Source organism: Salvia splendens, chromosome 20 (assembly GCF_004379255.2).
Source record: "Salvia splendens isolate huo1 chromosome 20, SspV2, whole genome shotgun sequence".
NCBI classification, from domain to species: Eukaryota; Viridiplantae; Streptophyta; class Magnoliopsida; order Lamiales; family Lamiaceae; genus Salvia; species Salvia splendens.
In genome coordinates this window covers 23,493,085-23,516,133 of record NC_056051.1, presented here as the reverse complement: position 1 = coordinate 23,516,133, position 23,049 = coordinate 23,493,085, and the positions used below count along the sequence as shown (strand labels likewise).

Sequence of the window (23,049 nt, the reverse complement as noted above, 5' to 3'; positions counted from 1 at the left end):
GTGGTTGAGTCGGAGTCAGTAGAAAGGAGTAATGTTGAGTCTGTGAATAAGAGTATGTCAACCAGAAGGGGTAGAAAGGAGACAACTTCACAGGGTGGCAAGTTGAAGTCAGTTTCTACCAAAGATGTTGTGGAGAAGAGTGTTGAAAGTAGTATTAAGAAGAGTTTGTTCCAGTCTAGTATGAGGTTTGTGGTTGAAACTGTGAGTGAGATGGTGGGAGATAGGAATTGTGATGCTGATGAAGTTGGAAAGAGTGTGGGTGAGGATGTGGGTAAGATGGATCATATAGCTAAAGACAAGGGTAAGAGTGTTGTTGAGGATGATGCATATAGGAACTCTGATGTTGATGTCTTGGGGGATGCTGTGGGAGGTAAGGACAATGATGCTGAGGATTTGGCTGATAACAGAATGAGAGACAGAATTGATGAGAGTGTAGGGGATAAGGCTGATAACAGTATGGCAGTGGGGGTGGGATATGATAGTGAGGAGGATGTGAGTTATATACCATCCTCTGAGGAAGAGGAGACTGATGATGACATGGAGGCTGAGGAGTTAGTGTCTGAGGATGAGGAATACACACAGGGGAGGAAGAAGACAAAAGAAAAGAAAGAAACAGCGTTTGTGGTTACTGATGAAATCTTCTATGGCCTAGTCAGTGGAGGGCAAAAAAGTGCCTATGTGTCTGAGGATGACAATTCTGAAGAAGGTGACATATACTCCAGTTCAACTGATTCTCAAGATGAAGGGAGAAGAAGGCTGGAAAGGCATGGTAAAGTGAGGTATGATCCACGGTGTGATCATAAAAATTTGACATTGTGCCTTGGAATGGGCTTTATTGATGGTTTTCAAACAAGGGATGCTCTAACAGACAATGCAGTGGAGAATGGGTGGGAGATTCACTTCAAACGAGCAAGTAGGAAGGCATTTGAGGCAGCTTGCAAGAGTCCTTGCAAGTGGTTCTGTTCTGGGAGCATAGTGAAGATGAATGGTTCTGTAGTAATTAAGAAACTTGTACCAGAGCACACATGTCCTAGGGCTATGAGAAACAAGATTGTGACCTCAAACTGGATTGCAAAAAAATACTTGCATGTGTTTAGACTCCGGCCAGAGTTCAGCTGTAAGGAGTTGGGGAAGGACTTGATGCAACGGTTTGCCTTTGATGCAACCAAATGGAGGTTATACCACTCCAAGAGAAAAGCAATTGATATGCTTAGGGGAACGGTGGAAGCTCATTATGCAAAGATAAGGAGCTATGTTCTGGAGTTGAGTAAAGCTGACAGAGAAGGGAGGTTCGAACTACATGTCGATGTAGGTGCTGTTTTCAAGGCTTTGTATATTGGTTTTAGTGGCCTGAGAAAGGGATTCAAGGAGGGATGTAGACCTGTAATTGGGCTAGATGGGGCATTCCTCAAGACATATCTTGGTGGGATATTGCTCACTGCCGTAGGAACTGATGGAAACAATCAAATGTACCACATTGCTTGGGCTGTGGTTGAGGCTGAAAATGAAGTATGCTGGACTTGGTTTATCAAAATTCTGAATGAGGAATTGACATTGGGTGAAGGAGTAGGCATTACACTTATCAGTGATCAGCAAAAGGTATTCACTGTACACACTTATCTGTTATGCAGTCAATTTTGTGCTTTGTTGTGGGCTTTGTTATGTTGTCACTGACAATGTTGCTTGATAGGGCCTGGAAAATGCAGTACAAAGACTACTTCCATTGGCTGAGCATAGAAACTGTGCAAGGCATATATATGCAAATTGGAAAAAAACTCACAAAGGTCCACTTCTGAAACAACACTTCTGGAAGCTTGTTAGAAGCACTTACATGGAAGAGTATGAGATTGCTTGCAGAGAGCTCGAGAAGGAAGATGGACAGGCATATGCAGACTTAATGGACAAAAACCCCAGCAAATTCTGTAAGGCTTTTCTAACACCTTCCAACTGCTCTGATGCCATCCTGAACAATGTGTGTGAGTGTTTCAATTCCTATATTCTGGAGGCTAGGAGTAAACATGTGTTAGACATGCTAGATGAAATGAGAACCAAGTTGATGGAGAGACTTTACAGAAAAAGTGTAGACATAGAGAGTGCTGGGGTAAATTCAAATGTGTGTCCAAAGGTGAGGAATAAAATTGAAGCTATGGTCTATGAGAGTAGAAACTGTACTACCATTCCTGCAGTTGGTGGTAACTTTGAAGTTAGTCACTTTGAAGATAGGTTTGTGGTGACTCCTTCATTAAGGAAGTGTGGGTGTAGGAAATGGGATTTGACCGGCATCCCTTGTATCCATGCATGCGCTGCTATTCACTTCCTCAAGCAGACTGTAGAGGATTATGTCCACGAATACTACTCCTTGAGCAAGTACACGTCTGCCTATGGATATGGACTGCCAGCATTAAATGGGGAGAAGCTCTGGCCTCAAGCTGAGGGGTACCCGGTTGTACCTCCACCTGTGAAGAAGATGCCCGGTAGGCCCAAGAAGGTACGAAGGAGGGACCCATTCGAGAAGGATCCGGCCAGACCCAATAGAATGAGGAAAATTTGTGTGATGACATGCCAGAAGTGTTTACAAGAAGGCCACAACTCCAGGACTTGCAAAAACGAGCCAGTTGAGGTTCTGCCAAAGCCAAAGGTAATACACTATAGTTGTAATCAATGTAGGCTCACAATTTTTATTCTGTTCCAATTTTTACTAACATTGCAAATTACACACCCTATAGGCCAAAATGGGAAGGCCTCGGAAGACACCGGCCAATGCAGAAGGTGGTACCATTCCAATAAGAGGGAGGGCTGGAAGAATGGGAGGTCGTGGAGGCCGTGGAGGAGGCCGTGGAGTTGTTGATGGCTCAATCCCCACGCAACAAAGCAACACCAACAATGGTTGACCGATGGTTTTAGTAGTTGAATTTGGAAGAAAGTAATGTATGTCGTCTGAAACAGTTGTTGTATTTGGATGAATACTATGGGCTTTTGGACACCAAACTATTATGTGTACACCGTGTGTGTTATTTTGAGGCAGGATAATATTATGCTTTTACCTATAACATGTGTGTTATTTTGAGGCATCGAAACTATTATGTGTACAACATGTGTGTTGTTTCAGATTCCATCCATTACAAGTTCCTAATGCCTATAACATCACATTTGTCATTGATTACAGAAAATAGCATATTAGTTGTAGTAGTAGTAGTAGAACAGTTTGAGCAAAATACTCACAAAGCAAAATAACTCAATGCATTCATAGGGGAAAAACCACTACAATATTCCTGGTTCCGTAGTGTATTACACTTGAGTTCAACTTGCATATACTATTACATTGGAGTTCTATTAGTTAAGCTACGACAATAGCCCAAATGACGATACATAAAATGAAAATGACAATCTTTAGGTTCCGGTTTTGACGATGCAAATCTGCGACAACGCCTTGGAGTGCTTCAACTTCAGCGGTTTTGGAACGGAGGCTCTCGTCAAGTGCATCCTGCTTAGCAACTTTATCTCTCAATGCTTTTTGCACATTGTCCCTATCAAGCTTCAATTTTTTGAAGAAGTACTCTTGATTTGGTGACAATGATGGATCAATCCAACGAAAGAATTTGCAATCGTCCTCCTTCCAGACTTGGCAACGATAGAAGCGTCGTCCGGGATTGGCATCCGTATTGGATGTCACCACATCAGCTTCAAGGCCGTGATCACAGACCACTGCCTCAAACCTCGGCCATGTTCTGCTCGAATGCTGGGAAGAAGTGGACATCCTGCATTTGAACATTTGAACATTTGAACAATCAAACCTCATTTGAACATTTGCCAATTGCTCAGTCGAAATCGCTCAATCTGACTACAATTCGGGCACCACAAAATCGCATACTCAAAATTGAGCCCAAAATAGGTAATACAAGCAAACCCTAAAATTGAAACCTAAATCGACCCCTAAACCCAACGAAATCAATCGCATGTTCAACGAAACGAACGACCCCTAATATTGCCCCATTAATCGAACCCTAAGATGAAGCAATGGTCTTACCTTGTTATGGGATTTCACGGACAATCGGGATTGCAGCAGTTTCGTAGGAGGATTCGCGATTTGATTCTGAGAATCGCGAGAGGAAGAATCGTGAGAGGAAGAACGACAATAGCCAAATGCTGAATTATAGTTTCATTTCTAACCTAAATTTCGTTTCAATGGACAAAACGACGTCGTTTTATCCATATGAAACGACGTCGTTTTGAGTTTTGCCGATGCCTGACACGTCGGATTTCAGGCATGCCACATAGGATTTTAAATTGCCGGAAAACACAGGGTCGGGTCAGGTTGGGAAATAACAGACAAAATGCAAAGTTCATGACTTTATACGCCAACTTTAAAGCTCGTGGGAAAAACCGGAATTCGGGCAAAGTTCGTGACTTTTAAGGCAGTTATCCCTTAATAAAACGGAATCTTGTTCGAAGAGTGCATAACTACATGGAGCGGGAAAAGGTTAGAACTCAACCAACAGGTTCTCCCAATCGAAGGAAGGGATGCAGCCTTGATCATATCCCATTTCATCTTTGACTTGAACATGGATTATTGGAACAATTTGGTAACATATATATCTAATGTAACATGGATTATTGGAACAATTTAGTAACATTCATATATCTAATGTAACTACTTAATAGCCACAGAGAAAAAGGTTCGTTTCTGCATACTGCTAAATTAAGTCTCCTAAGACAACAGACAAACAAAGCATGTACTCTCAACATCGCTCAGACAAATTGAGAAGTTTTAACTCTTAGAATCAGAAGAATTCTCCCCACAACAGAATAAGTGAAACCAAAAAGAGAAACAGGCAAAAAAAAAAGAGATTCCAAAACCTAGGTAACCCTTACTGAATGAAGCTCGCCGTTCCACTATCATATCTTCAGATCTTCCAAGCCTTTAATTTCGGCCTCAGCTGGCTCCAGCTGCTTGTCCTGTTCAGCAGACGTCGTCTCTTCAACTGATGGTACTGGAGGTTTGACTTCAACTGTGGGAGCTTTGGTTGTGGCTAGGTCGTCTTGAACTGTCGGAGCTTCAGAAATTGGTGCAGCTGGAGCAGGGTTTGTATAACCAAAAGGGTCCTCAACTAGAAAGGGAGGGAGCTTGGAGAATGGTGAATCGTCTAGCGTACCTTGTACAGCTGTAGAGAATAGTGGCTCCTCTACTTGAGGTGTAATGGGTCTGGGAATCCGAGGATCCTCTACTTTAACAGATGGATGCACCATTGAAGACACCTCATCCACCCGAACTGGAGCAGCAAATACAGGAACAGCTTGTCTAATAGACACGGGTGGTGCCATGTGCAAAGGAGGCGGCCGCATTGCTAATGAGGACTGCGGTGAAGGAAGGGGTGGTGCAGAGAATACAGGAATCATATTCCGAATTGTCACTGGTGGTGCAATCCTACTGTGTGGGTTGCAGTGCCTGACAGGAATATAGGGTGCTGCTCCTGCTGCAGGAAACTTCTGAGGTCGGGGTGTGAAGATATCCGCCAACGATGACTGACTTTCATTAGGAACTGTAACCATTGGCTGGCTTGTTGGCCTGACATTCATTTGGAATGTGGGGTGGTTGTTCAAGGCTGGATTAGGCCGGTTGCGTTGAGCAGTTTTCGGGCATATCAAGGGAAGGATTTTTGATGTTGTAATTGGAGACGGCTGTGTACTCAATGGCCTTAGGTTTAGTGTAGGAAATTTTATTGGAAAAGATGTTCTTGCCAATCTAGCCTTTATTAGATACTTCTGCAGCGCACGAGCTACCGTCACATGCTCCTGCTCATCCTTATGGGACCTTTCATAAGGAAGCTCGGTTTGTTGGACTACTGGAAAGACAATGGGGCACAAAACTAATTAGCAATTAGATTATTGACACATATAACATGCTTACGAATTCAGATAGCTAATAGATCATATGCTACTCAAGAAGACTAAGTTAATCCACTCTTTTAACTCTCAAACGTACTGGATTATCCCCACATGCCTCGATGTTATTCACACGATTCGAATTGCATATTCAAAGATTAATAAGAATCTTAGATGCAGAGGAAGGCTAACAGATGACAGAACCAAGTAAGGGCCCATGGAATCGGTTTTAAGGGGCTGACAGACTGAGGCTGTATGATTCTTGATTCCTTCTCATTAATTCATTATCTATTACTTTTGTTTCTTTTTCCAATTGAATTTTCTACAAGGTAAATATAAAAAATCAATTGATTGGTGACAAAGCAGTGGATGAATTTTAAAACATGAATTTGACTATGGGCCACTTACGAGATTTGAGAGATAACCAAGCTGCCATGGCAGCATTCTTTTCTGCTTGCTTCTTGTTCTTGGCTGGCATACCAGTAAATATCACGCCGGCCAACTCTACAGTACATGTAAAAATAGGAAGGTGACCTAGACCAGATCTGAAAGTCGAATAAGCAGGCAAAGATGCTCCCACTCTTTGTGAGACCTCTTGCAATAGATTCTTATATACACCTGTCTCATCCTGCAGAGCTCAGCATGGTACAGCATTAGCAAGCAGCCAAATTGATTGAGAAATCCCGAAGACATCATCATTAGGCAAATGAATGTTTTAGATTACACAAAAGTAGTAACAAGACGGTTTGTAATTTAGAATAACAAATTCATGTACAAGGCCTTCATTTTGAGGATGAGCGTACATTGAAGAATATCGGATATGTTCGAAGTTCGATGCACACACCAAGTCGCCAATTTTCACAGGACAAACTTCAATTGTTTTATCTCTTTGGAGCTACGATGATTAACCATATATTGTTAACGCTGGGTGTGTCATTTGTAAATTAGTGATGAAAATCATTTAGTGTAATAAAGACACTATCTCAACTGAATGATCGTGGGTTTCATCTTTCATGCGAACTATATGTTGATCCTTGATTTGGTTTCCCATTATGCTAGGATTTGGTAGAAAGTATATTCCTTAATTCTCAATTTTTTCTCTGTTATTAACCAAAAGCAATCCAAACTGGCCATAATTTGGAAGGACAAAGGTATAAGATTCCAGACTGGTTATGAACCTAGTAAAAGGTATCTTTATTAGACCCAGCGAAGATATGGTTTTGCTAATGTTATCGACCGAAATGACAGAACCCAAATGTAACCTTTTCTCGCCTCCCTAGCTAGAACAAAGCACAACATCTAATGAGTTCTCTAAGATTCCAAGAATTCAAATGTTGTTAATGGCGTATGGCTGCTAACGGCAGTCGACCAAAAACCACCATGGCGAGATATGGCGGTAGATAAATAAATAAAATATTACTAACATATTATATATAGTTTGAAATATAAGATGCACAAATATAGAAAATAATAAAATAAAATATCCAAATCTTAGAACAGTAATATATCATAAAGTCATGAGCAATTATATAATATGTCTAATAATTAGCTAAGTAATTAAAATGTAAAGTCTAATAATCAAAGTCTCCAGTAGACATTATTGCAATTACTGTAAATAAAACAAAGAAAAAGCACATATAAATACTCCAGAAATAATAACCAAATATATATTGAGCTAAAACATTCAATAAATATGTTATATAGTAATATCTATATCATATACTGTGCTATTATTTTGTTGTATGTCTGTTGTGTATCTTACCCTCATTATTTTGTTGTATGTCTATATCATAGTAGTTATTTTGCAGTAGTGCATTCAATCTGCCTCAAATTTGAATTTGAAATTGAAGAAACAATTCCTATAAAACTTTCTAGGCGGCGGGGCCAGGACAGTGGAGATAGGGTTGAGAGAGAGTGTTAGCGTTCTAAAATCTGAATCTAATAATGTGGAAACTGAAAAATATAAAACCATATTTCAAATATACTAATGGGTCAGATTTTGGGCAAACAAGCCAGATCATATGGGAAAATGAGCTAAGTTGCTGGTTAATGGGTCAAGTGGGACAAAACAGCCACCATAAACGCCATGTCACTATGCCCATGGAGAACGCCATAAAACACTGCCACAAATCGTTGTGGCGATAGCATTTTTACAAAAAAAAACGCAACAGTATAGCGCCATGGCAGATATTTAACAACACTTCATTTCATTTCTTTAATAGAAGAGATTCCAAGATTTCATGCAAATGGTAAATTTTGATTATTGTTGTGTGCAGGGCAGAATAATAAGGAAAGTTAATTTTGCTGGATGATAACCCATTTAATGTTTTAAGCAACGTTATGATTAAATTAAATATAGTCATGCCTACTAAATTGAAAAGATGGCTGAGAAAATTAACTCAAATTCTTTTTATGCCTCAAGCCTGCCAGATTAGATATCATTTAATGTTTTAATTGACATAACCCAGTTGGATTCAGTGATACCCTACTAAATTCAAACAAGAAAGGTTGAGTAAATGAAATTGTTCTTACAACTCAAGACCAGTGTTGTCAAAAACGCGCCCGGGGCGCGCTCGGGGCGCGGGTCGCCATGATCGAGGCCGGCTTCGCCCCAACATGGGTGAACCGAGCGAGATACGTGTGGCGCCGTCGGGGCGCGCTCTGGGCGGTCGGGGCGACTGGAGCGAGAGACGGAACTAGCGGCGGGGGCTTACCTGTTGCCGTCCGCCCTGCAGATTTTTTGTTTTACACAGAAAAAAGAAGAGGGAGGGGAAATGGAGATGGAGACGAAGACATGATAGAGAGAGAGAGAGAGTTTACATTGGGAAATGAAATTGCTTTTTGACTTATTGTACTCCATCAATTAGTGTTATTTCTATTGTTATTATTTGTATAAGTAACATATTTTATTAATTTCTTATATTTATAATTTAATATTAGGTTTATATAAAGCTAATTTAGTAATCTTTAGAACATGTTTATTTGATAATATGTTTTATGATTAAATGAAGAGATTTAAAATAATAATTATGTTTATTTAAATGAAGATAAATAAAATAATAATTTATTATTTCTTCCAATCTTTCATCTTTTTCCAAAATGACTCTATTTTAAAATCCATTAATTAAATATTATAATAAGTAAATTGATTATAATTCCTCCAATGATTCTTTTCTACCAATGTCAAAATTGAACTTTAAAAATATTTTTTTCCTATGTAAATATAAGTATTTATATTATAGTGAATTATCTTTAATCATTAGTATTACTAATATATAAATAATAAATAATTTTGCGCCCCGATTCGTGGGTCCCTCGCCCCGGCGCCCCATCGCCCCGCGATCCGGGGTCCAGCCTCATCGCCCCGGACCGACCCGCGACCCTAACAACACTGCTCAAGACTGTCTTACATGTAATTCTAACAGAATTACACCTATTTAACAGAGTGGTGGGTTGAATAAAACAAGGTTTCTACGGAATTGGCGTGATAGACTGTAAACCAACGAAACTTGTCCAAATAAATTCTAACAAACTATTCAAGACTATTTTTAATTTCAGTAACAGTCAAATCAATTCTTAGCTGGAAACTATATCCAATGACAAAAAAGTAGCCAAAATGCTCACTACGGAAAATCTGACCCGCTAAAGCCTCATGCCACATTTGGAAGCAAAAATACCCTCTTAAAAATCAATGTTACACCAAAGGCATACTCAAAATCCTATCTAGTTGTAGGAAGTTAGTAGCTCCAGGAACTGAATCAATTAGAGTTTCTTACTTATGGCTCGAACAAAGCAAGGTTTCCATGGAAGGTCAAGGTAGGCAGTACAAGGTTTTCACAAATTGGCGTGATGGCCTGTAAACCAACGATACGTGTTCAAATAAATTCTACAAAATTTCGCTGACAGCCAGAAACCGATCCCTAGTTGGAGACTATATCCAATGACAAAAAAGTAGCTGATTCTTAGCTGGAGACTATATCCAATGACACAAAAGTAGCTGATTCTTAGCTGGAGACTATATCCAACGCCAAAAAAGTAGCCAATCGATTCTTAGCTGGAGACTATCCAATAACAACAAAGTAGCCAAAATGCTTACAACGGAAAATTTTACCCACTAAAACCTCATACCACATTTGGAGGAAAAAAATACCCTCAAAAGAATTAACGTTACACCAAAGGCATACACTAAAAATCCTATCTAGTGAAAAGGAATTTACAATTTAGTAGCTCTAGGAACTGAATCAATTAGAGTTTCTTAATTATGGGTCGAACAAAACAAGGTTTTCACGGAATTGGGGTGATGTCCTGTAAACCAACGAAACTTGTCCAAATAAATTCACAAAATATTAACGACTATTTTTAATTTCATTGACAGCCATAAACCGATTCTTAGCTGGAGACTATATCCAATGACAGAAAATAGCCAATCGATTCTTAGCTGGACACTGTATCCAACGACAAAAAAAGTAGCCAATCGATTCTTAGCTGGAGACTATATCCAATGACAGCCAAAATGCTTCAAACGGAAAATCTGACCCACTTAAACCTCATGCCACATTTGGAGGAAAAAAATACCCTCTAAAGAATCAACATTACACCAAAGGCATACCCAAAATCCCATCTATTGAAGAGGAATTTAGTAGCTCTAGACACTGAATCAATTAGAGTTTCATACTTATGAAGTAATCGGCCTTAGATGCTGCCACTAACTAAATGTCAACTTCCATGAACAGATCATTCACAAAACAAAGGCAACATTTGAAAATAGGAATGCTTAGTAGCCCCAATTTCATCGAAATGACATAGGTCCAGAGTAACCTGATTTGAGATCACAAGCTGAATCTAGTTTCAGAATTTCACATAGACACATTGTTTCATTTTATTCATCCCCCTTGATCCTCAATTTTGCAGTAATCCAATTATATCAAACACAACAGAAGCACAAAATAAGAAAACAAACGCCACGCAAAACTTCAAATAATGAACAATTCTAGGGAAATGAAAACAACACACCAAATTAGCACAATCTTGGAAGATTAAAAAAAGGCAGTTAGCTTACCAGAATTCGGGCGGCGAGCGAGTTAGAAGGTCCGCGGCAGGCGAGAGCATTGAGCGCCACCTCAGCGGCAGAGTGTTCCGCCTGGCGGAGCGTGGAGCAGTAGCTAGGGCTCTCAAACGCCTCGCCGTTAAAATTAACAACAGCCTTGAAGCGCGGCGCGTGATCGGGGCCTTCCCTGATGCTGGTGTAGGCCGGCAGATTGAAGCAGCTCCGCTGCGCCAGCTCCTGGAGCTGGTTCTTATACATCTCTACACCGAGCCTCCCCAAAAAAATGAAGAATAGAAAAACAAATTAACAAATAAATTCAACAAACGGCAATGAGTTCTCACAACCGTCTCTCTCTATCTCTCTTCTCGAAAAGCGAAATGCATGAGATGATCGTCTCAATCGAGGCTCCAATTGAGATCGGAGAGTCTTTTCCGGAGTTTTTGCTGGTGTTTTACTAGGGTTTTTGGTTGCATTTCTCAAAAGATAGGCTGAGTTTTTCGGTGAGCTTTTTAGAGAGAGAAAGAGAGAGGACTTTTGTTATGCATTTTTTTTTTTGCGGTGCAGTAATAGTTTGGCATTAAAAACAGAGAGAGAGAGAGAGTGAGACAATGTGGTGGGAATCTTAGGGTGCAATCAGCTGCACCGTTAGGTGTATATTGTTGAAAAAATATAGACAGATACAGTAGCAATGATAACCAAAATTTAATTAGATCAAATAATAAATATTGTATAATGTGAACAAAATATTAGTAATTAATTGTGAATAAATCTTAACGATTAGAGAATTAAATCAAAATGACAAAATCAATGAATGTTCAAGCTAAAAACTCAATTGCAATAATCAAACACATAGAAATTGAAAATCATAAATAAAATATTGGTTGAGTTTGGTCACTGGTGTTACAAAGCATGTAAAGAGAGCTTCAACAACATCAATTGCATTCTATGTCCTATGGATATACTGTGGAAAAAAACATGTGAGAAATTAGAGGGTCTCAAAATCTTTCCTTTTTTTTAAGTCTTTTGACTTTTGAACTTAAGGTAATCTCCAAGTGGTTTATGAGATCCTTAATGCCAAGACTTTTGAAGTGGTCTCTCTTATCCTATAAATATATGGGTTTGAGAGATGAGAAGGAAACACCAACAAATCATTCTCTCTTTTCTCTAGCTCAAGCATTCTAGTGTGCATGTTAGGAGCATTGCATTGCTCGGTTCTCGCCTCCAATTCAAATTCGCCGGTGCCTACGAGTTTGAGGTGCTTCAACTCGGTAGGAGGAAAGTCGTTTCATCTTTGGGGACGTTGCGCCAATCCGTGAGCACTAGCCGGGGCGTATCTCGTATTGCGGAGAGAGGGATACCTCGACTCGACTTAAAGAAGACTATAGTTTGCATCTTGTTCCTTTTATTGTATTTACTTTGTTTTATTTACTTTCTATTTTTTGATTTTTTGCAATAGCAAGAATTTATCCGCGTAAAAGGCTACAATATTTCCAACATATATCATTCTGGTAGTCATTATTTAATGATATTTTTTTATTATAGATAAACTCCTCTAAGATATGGGCAATGATATTACAAACATATAAAATTTGATACTTTGATACAATATATTTTTATTTAAATCCTATGAATCTGTACAAATTTTACATTATATATGTATGTGAGTGTGCATTTCATAGTCATCTTACGACTGATAAGTTCGAATTTGATTTATTTTAGCGGTACGATACAAGAAGATGGGTGCAAATAAATTTTTAGTTGCACATGGCAAATTACGAGCAGAGTTATGAGAGAAGAAGATAAAAAAGAAAAAAAAAGATAAGGGGTGCCATTACAATTAAATCTAAGTTTCACGACAAAGATTGTTGGGATTGTTCCCGAGTATATTTATTATTGGTTGGCATGGTCTAATAAAGAAGAATCCGAATGAAAAAATAAATTCGTTACTTACTTTTATACTAATATATTTCAAATTGTCCATTAATTATTTTAGCTTAGTGCATCAATTGTGTTGAATTTGAATGAAAAAATAAATTTGTTACTTAATATATTTCAAATTGTCCATTAATTACTTTAGCTTAATGCAGCAACATTTATGGTTCGACAACGTAACAGTAGATACATATAAATTTGGATTTGATAATTATGCCACAAAATTTGCTCGAGTTCAGTTATTTAACTATAAAGACGGTTCACAAAGCTACTTCCATACAACAAAATGAATTCAAAAACAAAAACGAGTGTAATGTGTATAACTAGCACGAGTACCTTAGGGAATTGGCAATAATAGACAAAACACACACAAAACACGATACATAGGAGCGCATAATTAAGGCTGACAATTTTTAACACGACACGATAACACGACACGAACCGGCACGAAATTAATGGGTTTGGGTCAGAGCTTATTGGGTTCGTGTCCTTATCGGATCGACCTGTTAAGGACACGAAAATTTCGTGTCGTGTTCGTGTTATCCGTTAAGAAATAATATTATAATATTATTAATTCTTATTCTTTTCATTTTTGTTAAATTTTGTTGGATTTTTGTTGAATTTTGTTGGATTTTGTTACTAAGAAATTATTGATGTTTTAATGTTTAGATCAGATATTTTAATTAGCAATTGGATTTTTTAATAGGTTTAACCGTTATCAGGTCGTGTTGTTATCGAGTCGTTATCGTGTCATCTCATGTACGTGTTGTTATCGTGTCGTGTTGACCCGAAGTGGTTTGTGTCGTTAATGAATTTGTGTCGTGTTCGTGTTTGTGTTTGAGGTTATCTTAACTGGTCGTGTTCGTGTTTGTTGTTATCGTGTCGACACGATAAACGACCCGACACGCACAATTTGCCACCCTTATGCATAATGATAATGGAAAAAAATATCGTTGTAGAGTCAATAACATAGTGTTACATGTGCTTGCAGCACATCACTTACTAGAAATCTCTCATGTCGCCCACCGCGCTAGAGCCAATATGACATAGGTTCCGTGAATAATGCATCACGGGCATCAGCTGTGTCTCGTTTTGGTCTTTAATTTTAATTTAAAACTTTTTGTTTTTTCTAATAATATATGAAATTTTCAAAATAATTAACTTGAGAAATAATTATTATTGGAATCGTAGTTGTCCTATTGACATATGTGGAGCATAAATCATGAATTTATCAAATATGGAATGTGGTGGGGGAGGGGATAGGAGAATTTAATGAGTAGTTTTATAGATGGAAAGTTGATTTAAATGGGATTAATTGATGATTGCTTTCAAGGGGACATAATTTACATCACCGCTTTTACTAATCACTAAGACTCAAAATTTTCGCCTTTCACCTAGTCTATGATATAATGATACCATTACTATTGCCTCCTATAAATGTAAATATTAACGTAACGAACGTGTATTAGGTCCTAGCACCTTTTTAAAAATAAAATAGTATTATCTTCGTCCCATAAAAATATGTACACTTTTCATTTTCGTCTGTCCCATAAAAATATGGGCATTCCATTTTTAAAAAGTTATACTAATATAGTTCCACTATTCACTAACTCTACTTTAATTACCATTCTCCTATTCTCTATTACTTTATCATATCATTATCCTATTCTCTCTTACTTTACCAATTTTATCTTAATTTCCGTATTATATCCAATGTCCATATTTTTATGGGATGGAAGGAGTATTAAAATCATAGCTTTTAGATCCTTGGATTGGATGATTATAGTAATAATAGTCGAGCTATATTATTAGATTGAAAATCTACATTATTATACTATATATCTATATGATTAGACTAAAATAAAATGTTAATGTACATTATTAACTCAGCTATATTATTAGGCTAAAAATCTACATTATTAGATGACATGTGACATTACTCTAACCGTTAAATCACAAGATCCAATAACCTGACAAGTATTTTGTATTTTACATATATTTAGCATTAGGATGTGAATGCATCCCTTAACGTATATATGTATATCAGGAGCCGCCACTTATTCATTATACCTCATATCAAATACTCCCTATGTCCACCAAAAATTGACAAGAATATGAATAACACGGGTTTTAATGTATAATTAGTAAAGTAAAAGAGATATGGAAAAAACTAAGAGAGAGGGAGGGAAAAAGTAATGGAATGTGTGTTAGTGGATTGTGGGGAATGATGTGCAGGGTTGGTATTAGTTGAAAACTTTACTTTTTGAAATGTCTATTTTTTTGGACGGACCAAAATGCAAAACTTGTCCATTTTTTGTTGGACTGAGAGAGTATATTTGATTGCTACTATGTGCTAACGATTGTTTGAAAAACTTACATGGCAAGAATGACATTAATTTCTCAATTTTGTTAAAACGAATTACGTCAGTCTAGCATGCAACACTAAAAAAAATCTTTATGGTCATTTTTTAATACTCAATTCGTTCCATCTCAAGTGATTGACTGTTTTTCGGCACGTGTTTATAGAAAATGATAATAAATTGTTAAAGTTGAGAGAAATTAAAGTAAGTAACAAAATAATGTAGATACGGCTATATTCTATAATATTCTCTCTTTTACTTTACTTTCTTTCCACTTTAACTATATATTATCATCTTCATAAAACAACGGCAAAAAAAATCAATCATTTGAGCTGGGACAAAGGGAGTACAATTTATGACGCTAATTTGTGTTTTTAAATATAACACCAATATTTTAAAACCCGTCTTTATTATTAGTGTCCCAACTAAAATTAGAGTACGACAAATGTATTGTATATAGTTTGGAACCTTAATTATTTAAATAAAATTAATACCCCACACTTAACAATTTTCGAGTTATATAAGTCCATCCAAAATTCAAATAAAACAGTGAAGCCCTAATCTCAAGTGCGTCCTCTTCTGTGTCTAATTTACCCAGTCTGCATTTTCTGCAAAATAAATAGTAATTTCTTCATCCTGCATTCCCTTCATCATCCTACAATTTCTTCATAGTGGTGAAATTGCATTTTTCGAAAATATATTTTAGGCAATGCGTCGATAGCCCTGGACGCAAAATGCATTGTACTGTTGCTGTTAAAGCTTATACGCATTTGGGCTCAGTTTAGTTTCGATAGTGTTCAATCGGAGAGTCGAAACACAATTCATTTCGTTATCGCATAATCAAAGAGCGAGAGCGAGAATTTCAAGGGTAAGCTAGGAAAGAAGGCGCGAAAATTTGCGAAGAAGCATCTTCAGTCTGTGCTGAAGCAGCGGCGAAAAACGAAAGCTTTATTCAAGAGGAAAGCTCCAAGTTAGTAATCCGCTTAACCCGTTTATAAGTTTTATGTGTTGATAGTTCTGGTGCATGCATCTTTAAATTCTCCCTCTCTTTTGTAAAGAGTTTGCACAAATTTTGTTAATTTGCAGTTGAGTTCGTTTAACTCTACTGATATGTGTAATTTCTTTATGCTGCAGAAAACGGGCTAGATGATGTGGAGGAGACAGTGGATAACCCTGCCAGCACTTTTAATGGAAGGTACTCTAATTTGATTAGCATTCTTCATGCTTTAGTTTTTAACTCATTGTTGCAGAGTTTGTTCGATATAAACGGTGTGTACAGTGTACTCAAGCACATTTTCGATCTTTTCACAGGAGCAGTGAACCCGAGGGTGCTGTAATTACTTCTCTTGATGCAGCATTCACTGAGAATGAAGCTGATGAGATTGCAGTTGCATCAGATAGTGATGGTTATCTTTCGGAGGTTCTCGATTGAATTCGATTTGTTTGTTATCACTCCACACAATTTTTTGTTTCTGCCGGCCAATGGTTGTGTGTTTTGTACATCTAGGATCCAAGCTGCCCTCATTATGTGGAGAGTGAAACTGGGAAAATACTAGAAGGTAAAATTGTTTGCTATGTTCTTTCTCTCTCGTTTGCTCAATCTTTTGATTTGTTTAGAATTACTATTTAGTATTTATTGGACTAGCGCCATAGACTCATAATAGATGTCTATTGTTATGCAGATAAAATCACTACCGTCTATTCAGCTCAGAACAATAAAATTCAGTCTGATATTGCTGCTCTAAAGAAGAAACTGGATAGGCTGAAAAAGAAGGTAATTCCACCTATAGATTTTTGCTGTTTATTAATTGCTTCATTGAATTTTCTGTTGAGTAAAAATAAGTTTACTGTACGAGGATTATGTGGCTAAACCAAAAGAGAGAATGTGTAATTGATTGATAATTAACCTTGCATGTGTCATCAATTCATCATGCTAAATTGCTTATACTGGTACAGCTTTAACATGACTTCTTCTCTGCTGATGAATTAATGTAAGACATGCGATTTGCGCTTTGTCTACGTGGTGAAAAATATTTCCCCTTCTTTTGTCCAATCAAGGTCTTTAGGTGGTAGTACTTCTTAAAGCACTGGCTGAAGCATTTTGTACTGATGGTTCTTTATAGCAGTATCCTCGGAATATCACCTCTTCCATGCTCACGGAACTATTTTTTCCTTATTCCTTTCTGAAATCATCTCAGAGGGTCAGAGTAGAGGTTGACTATCCATTTGATTGTCGTATGAATTTTGAACAACTATAAAAAAAAATTTATAAAATTTGGGGGGGGGGGGGAAGAGAATCGTCAGGAGGAAGGATATTAAGATATAATGAATCTACGTCCAGTTGCTCTGGTTCTGTTTTTATGATGTTTTTTTTTTCTTTTGTATTCTGATAATTGGAGTTGACTTTTCACATGTTGTGAATATGATTATTAATTTATTATAAGTAAGTTGGCACTGCTTCATTATCTTTGATTTCCTTATGACTTTTGCTTTCCTGAGCTTCATATGATGATGAATTGCTTGGTTGCGTGTGCTTATGTGGATGTGATAGTATTTAGTAATGTAACTTGCTTTATAACATTACAGGATCCTGGATTCAGTAATTTCTTAGAAAGCTTCAACAGTGGTGCTAAGACAATTCAAAATGAAGATTCAGTAAGATAATTACTATTTTTCTGGCCCTTTCCTTTCTTGTTTAGGGCATGGGGATGGTTTTTATTATATTCTTCTTTGATGAATATGGTGCTTGACTTATATAATTAAGAAACCAAGTATAATTCCTGCTTCAATTCAATATTTATTACGTTTCAAATAGTTTTTCAGTTATCCCTCCAGAAGCTACATTGGATGGAGAAATGAAAGATTATATCGTCCCAACTAGACGAGACTCTAATTCTTCTATTGTATACGTAAAAACATCGTAATAGTGAGACTATATACCTGCATCTTTCAAGACGGTGCTGAATTTTTTTAATGGATATAGTACTTGGTTTGGTCTCAGCATTTAAGAATTAGATATTGTAGATTGGCTTCATAGTCCATTTCCTGCACATATGCCACAATCTCACTGTTAATTTGTTAATAGATTTTTCCTATATTTTCTTTTATATCAGTGCTCAGATGAAGATGACTCAAGTGATCACAAGGAGTCAGGTGAAGATGACCTGAACAAAGATAAAGAAAAATTTCTCTCTAACCAACTCATTGCTGCATGGAGTCAAATGGCCAAAGGAGATAATAGCCAGTCAGCGTTCATTAGCCTGCTAAATGCCTACCGTGCAGCATGTCATTATGGTGTTGAATCAGTTGGCCATAGAATCGACACCAGTGAAACATTTTGCAACATTCTCGTTTTTACACTCTCAAATGCAGATGATGTATTTCGAGGCATATTGCAGATATCATCTTCGAACAGCAAAAAGGAGACAGTAGAAAAACTACAGAAAAACTCAAAGTGGAAAAACATGAAATCTCTTGTCAAATCTTTTGTGAGAAGCACATTGTTTTTGTTGGATCAGATTACTGACTCAGAAATTCTGACTTTTGCAATGACGAGGATCCGAGCTTCTCTGATATTTTTTGTTGCTTTCCCATCTCTGCTCCAACGACTCCTTAAGGTAACGTGCTGTTCTCTTTGTTTTGAAATGTTTTTTAATTAATCTCGCCTGTTGCGTGGAGGTCAGGATATTTGCAGTTTTGTGTATTACGGACTCTAAAAGCAAAATATACAACTTGCTAAGATTTGTATGCCTCTGATGTAATGTTTCATCTTATATTTTTTATTGTGATGAAGTGAAAGAGGAGTGAGGAAGGTAAAGAAGAGAACTCCTTGCTTAATGTCTGTTCAACTAGGCAAAATGGATGGCCTTTTTTGATTTTTTGTTCAAACCAGCCAGTTTTCAAATGAAAATTTCCTAATGATAAATTTGTATCACCTGATTCCAACATCAGCTTTTATCAAACAGACAACAGTTCATTTGTGGGCAACAGGTGGAAGGGTCTTATCATCAGCTTCCTTTCTTGTTATACGGGATGTTGCTGCTATGTTTGGTTCAGATCACTTTGATACCTGCCTATCAAAAACTTCCATATCATTTCTTTCTCGATCTAGAGTAACAGAGATCAGTGACATAGAACATATGCAATTCTTAAGGGATTGTATAGTTGAATTGTGTTCTCTAGATGTGCAAAAATCATCCGTTAAGGCTGTTGCTTCTTTAAGTCAATGTGCCAAGATATTTAGCTTGGCAATACAAACAAAGGAAAAGGTTTGATACTAATTTGATTTAGTATTATTATTATTATTACTTATATAAAATAAAAATATATGGAGGATACTGACTGGAATGAATTGTCCTTTTCTTTTGAAACAGGAAGCGGTTAGAAAGATTTACAGCTGGGAATATGTTAACTGTGTTGATATGTGGGTTAGGTTCATATCAGCAAATATACGCGACTATGATCTTCAGTCCTTGCTCTTTATGACTGTAAAGCTTATTAATGGTGTAGCTCACATTTTTCCTGGTCCAAGATATTTACCTCTGAGACTCAAGTCCATTGAGTGGCTGAATCTTCTCTCAAGTTCGAGTGGAACTTTTATACCAGTTGCTTCATTAGTGTTGGATATTTTGGAATACAAGGTTTCCAGGGAGGGAAGAAAAGCTCAAATTGCATTCAATATTAAAACAGTCTTGAAGGTGAGGATCTTTTTCATTCAATCACAGGCAGAAAAGCTATTGTCATTTTCTTCTCGATTTAATGCAAAATTTGGACCTTGGTACCTTGTAATTGGAAACTGTCATTTGCAGCTGCCCAAACATTACCTAAAATCAAAAAGCTTTCAAGAAGAATGCTTTCAGTCAGCTTTCAAACAGCTTGCATTTCACTTTTCTCAGTGGAGCTACCATATTTCGTTTCCTGACCTGGCTACTATTCCAGTAATCCGCCTGAGAAGGATTCTTGAGACCACAACTGTAGAAAGCTTGTGTCGCATTGTGAAGCTTATGATTGACCAGGTACTGCTATTGCTTGCATTATTCACATTATTTTTTATCATGCGAGTATAAACAGAAAGTACACATTGATAATGGAGCTATGTCCACTAATTCTAAAGCAAAGATGATTGTTCTGACAAAAGGGCCAATGTTAATAGTTCTTACATTTGTTACTGCAGGTGGAGCAGAATGCGGCCTTTGTGCAGAAAAAGAGAGAAGATGCACCTTTCTCCCCTCTTGATCATCAATCAGCAGATTCTTTTCTTCAGGTTTGTGTCTCTGAATCCAATTGTTCATACCTCTATACATCGTCGGAGATAATTTAATCGAGTATCATGGCCAAACATGTATGCAGCTTGAAAAGTCCAGCCTGAACGCTCCATTTACTCAATATTACAAAGTGTCCTGGACAAGGCGTGTGAAAGGAAGTTGCATAAATTTGATAAGAAAAGGTACATTTACTCATACACTAGCTGCCCTGTATGATTGACTATAGCCAATGACACAAAGAGTCAGCATGTCGTAATACTTTGTATCCTATGGAACGACTCCTTGCAGTTTGACAGAGCTGAAAACTTCAAAGACAAATGCTGCAAAGCTCAAAAGAAAACCAGTAGCTGCCGATGGTCACGCTGATGCAGAAGACCACCCTGCTGAAAATGGGACAGTGAATAGTAAACGGAGGAAGAGAGCCCTTGAAGCTCAGTGATAACCATCAAGCTTGGTTTTCCAAGGAATTCTCCCAATTTTGGAATCAGAGTACACAATTCAAATTCAATATAGCCTTGTTGTTTTCTCATTGTTGTATTCTGTTCGTTGAGTTCAATCCAATGCATCTGGAGATCATCTCTCTTTTTTTAATAAAATTGAGAGGAATTTGCTTAGCAGCATCAATATTTTTTAGTGTTGAAAACTCAAACATGTAGAACTGAATTTTGCTGAGAACATAAGTTATCAATGAAATGAGATCTTATAGTTGATGGCTGATATATTTAATGTGCATAATAAACCTGATTGTGAGACACTGCGATATTGATATTGGCATAACAGTTCAATCAAAACAAGGTAATTTGCTCTACACTAATAATTTGTCTCACTAACTGTTGTCTAATTTGATTAACCTCTGTGAACAATGAAACTAAATCTAGAAAGATGCAAATGCTTCCAATGAAGGGCTCATCTTCCCTCTATCCGGTTGCGCTTATTGACCCGACAACTAGGGAGTTTGGATCGTTGCTTCCACCGCAACTCAGTACTCTTACCATCGCCCATAGCCCTGATGAGCCTCGGCCCATGTCTCCAGCCGCCTTCTCGTCGTGGTTTTGAAACCTCCATGTCAGGGATGGTTGTGGATTGGGGCTGTGACGGCGGCTCTGCCTGTTCTTGATATCCCTCAACTCCATTTTACTCGAATATCTTGAAATCCCAGACAAGAACAAGAACCATCTTGCTTTTGCAGACTGTGAAGATGTCAATATAGGCATCTTATTCAGTGGGAAACCATACCCTTTCCCCTGCTTGCTGCTGCTGTGCTTTTTCTTGGATGTTTGAGTTGTACTTGTACACTTGGCGCCAAATCTCCACCCAAACAAGCTCCAGCCGCGCTTTTTCTTGACTCCCGTTGGTTGTTTGATCTCAACTTCTTTGGTTGGGAGGGCATCCGATGCATCTGGTTGTTGTTTGCAAGCGATGATCTTATCGCAGAAGATGATGTTCTCCGGTGGGAAACACGGGGTGGGGTGAGTGAGCTCGTGGCTGAAGAACTCGAAGTAGTCGTCGTGGTCATCGGAGGACATGGAGGTTGAGCCTTGTGAATCAGCAGAGAGATCCTTCTCCCACTCCTCAACACTCTGATCCCCATACAATGGGAGATCACACAAAGAAAGTGTCTCATATAACTCATCTGTTGTGTCATGCATTTCTTTGTGCTCCAAGAATGATTCTTGAGGCAACATTTTGAGTTGTGTTTTTTTTTCTTTTTTCTTTTTTTGGTGAAATCTATGTTGTGACTTAGGATTTGGGATGGTTTGTGGAGTTTATATATGCAAAAGGGATTTTGTGGGAGACAGAGATTGTGGCACATGAAAAGGATTGGTGTTTGTTTTTTGACTAAAATAATCAAGAAATTGGTTGATGGGTTTGGCTTTCTTCTAGATCACCAAATAAAAGTTAAAAAGGGATATTTAATTTATAGGAGAGGTTTGATTATTGGTTGGTTTTCTAGAAGAGCATGCCATATGGGAAGACATGTCATATTACGATTTTTTTTAACTATCACAAATTTGACTATTACACTAAATTTGGTATTTGAATATTCCAAATATAAGAAATTTGAGCATAAGAATTGAATAATTTTTTAAAACTAAATGCTTATTTAACTATTATGAGGGTTTGTAATTTGGACTGAGAGTTGATTATGATTTTTTCACTTTTTTTTCCTTTTCTTTTTACCAAAAGGAAAATAAATAGAGTATACAATTAAAGAATTTACATTAGTCTATTCTCATCTAAATAATTAAATAAATATTAAGCTGTTAGTACAAAGGGGCTATTAGACTGTCCCAATAGGGCCCCCTACAGGGGTGGAAATGGCAGGCTGCCCAGGGGTGTCGGCGGGGACGCGGCGGTCTGGGCGTGGACAAGGGCGACCGCCGCGGCGCCTATTGCACGCAGGAGAAAGTCGCGGCGGTGACCGCTCGAATTTTGTGAATTTTTTTAAAAATTTTTAAAATTTTTATCTATAAAATATATATTCTCAAATTATTTTTTTATTACATTCCATTCTATTAATTTTTTTCCAATTAGTTTTGTTCCAATCCAATTAAAATATACC

General features: G+C 37.5%; 2 protein-coding genes and 1 long non-coding RNA gene across 4 annotated transcripts; 1 reads left to right on the top strand and 2 right to left on the bottom strand.

Annotated features, from left to right (window-relative positions):
- Window positions 1-3,247: 3,247 nt before the first annotated feature.
- LOC121782553 lies at window positions 3,248-4,265 on the bottom strand. The gene is made up of 3 exons (XR_006046428.1): window positions 4,171-4,265; window positions 4,028-4,093; window positions 3,248-3,758 (listed from the first exon to the last, which is right to left on the bottom strand). It is a non-coding gene; the product is annotated as an uncharacterized LOC121782553 (long non-coding RNA).
- Window positions 4,266-4,611: 346 nt separating this feature from the next.
- LOC121782552 (double-stranded RNA-binding protein 2-like) lies at window positions 4,612-11,481 on the bottom strand. 2 transcript variants are annotated; one of them, XM_042180436.1, is made up of 3 exons: window positions 10,943-11,481; window positions 6,292-6,511; window positions 4,612-5,843 (listed from the first exon to the last, which is right to left on the bottom strand). In XM_042180436.1, the coding sequence occupies exons 1-3, from the start codon at window positions 11,186-11,188 to the stop codon at window positions 4,897-4,899; spliced, it is 1,413 nt and encodes a 470-aa protein (XP_042036370.1). In that variant the 5' UTR covers window positions 11,189-11,481; the 3' UTR covers window positions 4,612-4,896. The 2 variants fall into 2 exon arrangements, with proteins under 2 accessions (XP_042036370.1, XP_042036371.1); XM_042180437.1 differs by having other exon boundaries at window positions 4,612-5,840.
- Window positions 11,482-16,062: 4,581 nt separating this feature from the next.
- LOC121781702 (nucleolar complex protein 2 homolog) lies at window positions 16,063-21,205 on the top strand (the record flags this gene model as incomplete). The annotated part of the gene is made up of 13 exons (XM_042179403.1): window positions 16,063-16,192; window positions 16,357-16,417; window positions 16,534-16,642; window positions 16,730-16,781; window positions 16,905-16,996; window positions 17,809-17,877; window positions 18,336-18,839; window positions 19,188-19,490; window positions 19,596-19,919; window positions 20,031-20,237; window positions 20,396-20,485; window positions 20,572-20,668; window positions 20,775-21,205. Coding segments are annotated over 13 exons (2,043 nt in total), but the record flags the coding sequence as incomplete, so codon positions are not given.
- Between the last annotated feature and the right edge of the window lie 1,844 nt (window positions 21,206-23,049).

Bases quoted from the DNA above. Each gene is read 5' to 3' on its own strand.
- LOC121782552 (XM_042180436.1), bottom strand. From the start codon at position 11,188: ATGTATAAGAACCAGCTCCAGGAGCTGGCGCAGCGGAGCTGCTTCAAT. The intron at 6,512-10,942 runs GTAAGCTAACTG...TGAGCTCTGCAG, and splicing joins CGCTCGCCGCCCGAATTCTG to GATGAGACAGGTGTATATAA. The intron at 5,844-6,291 runs GTAAGTGGCCCA...TTGTCTTTCCAG, and splicing joins TTGGTTATCTCTCAAATCTC to TAGTCCAACAAACCGAGCTT.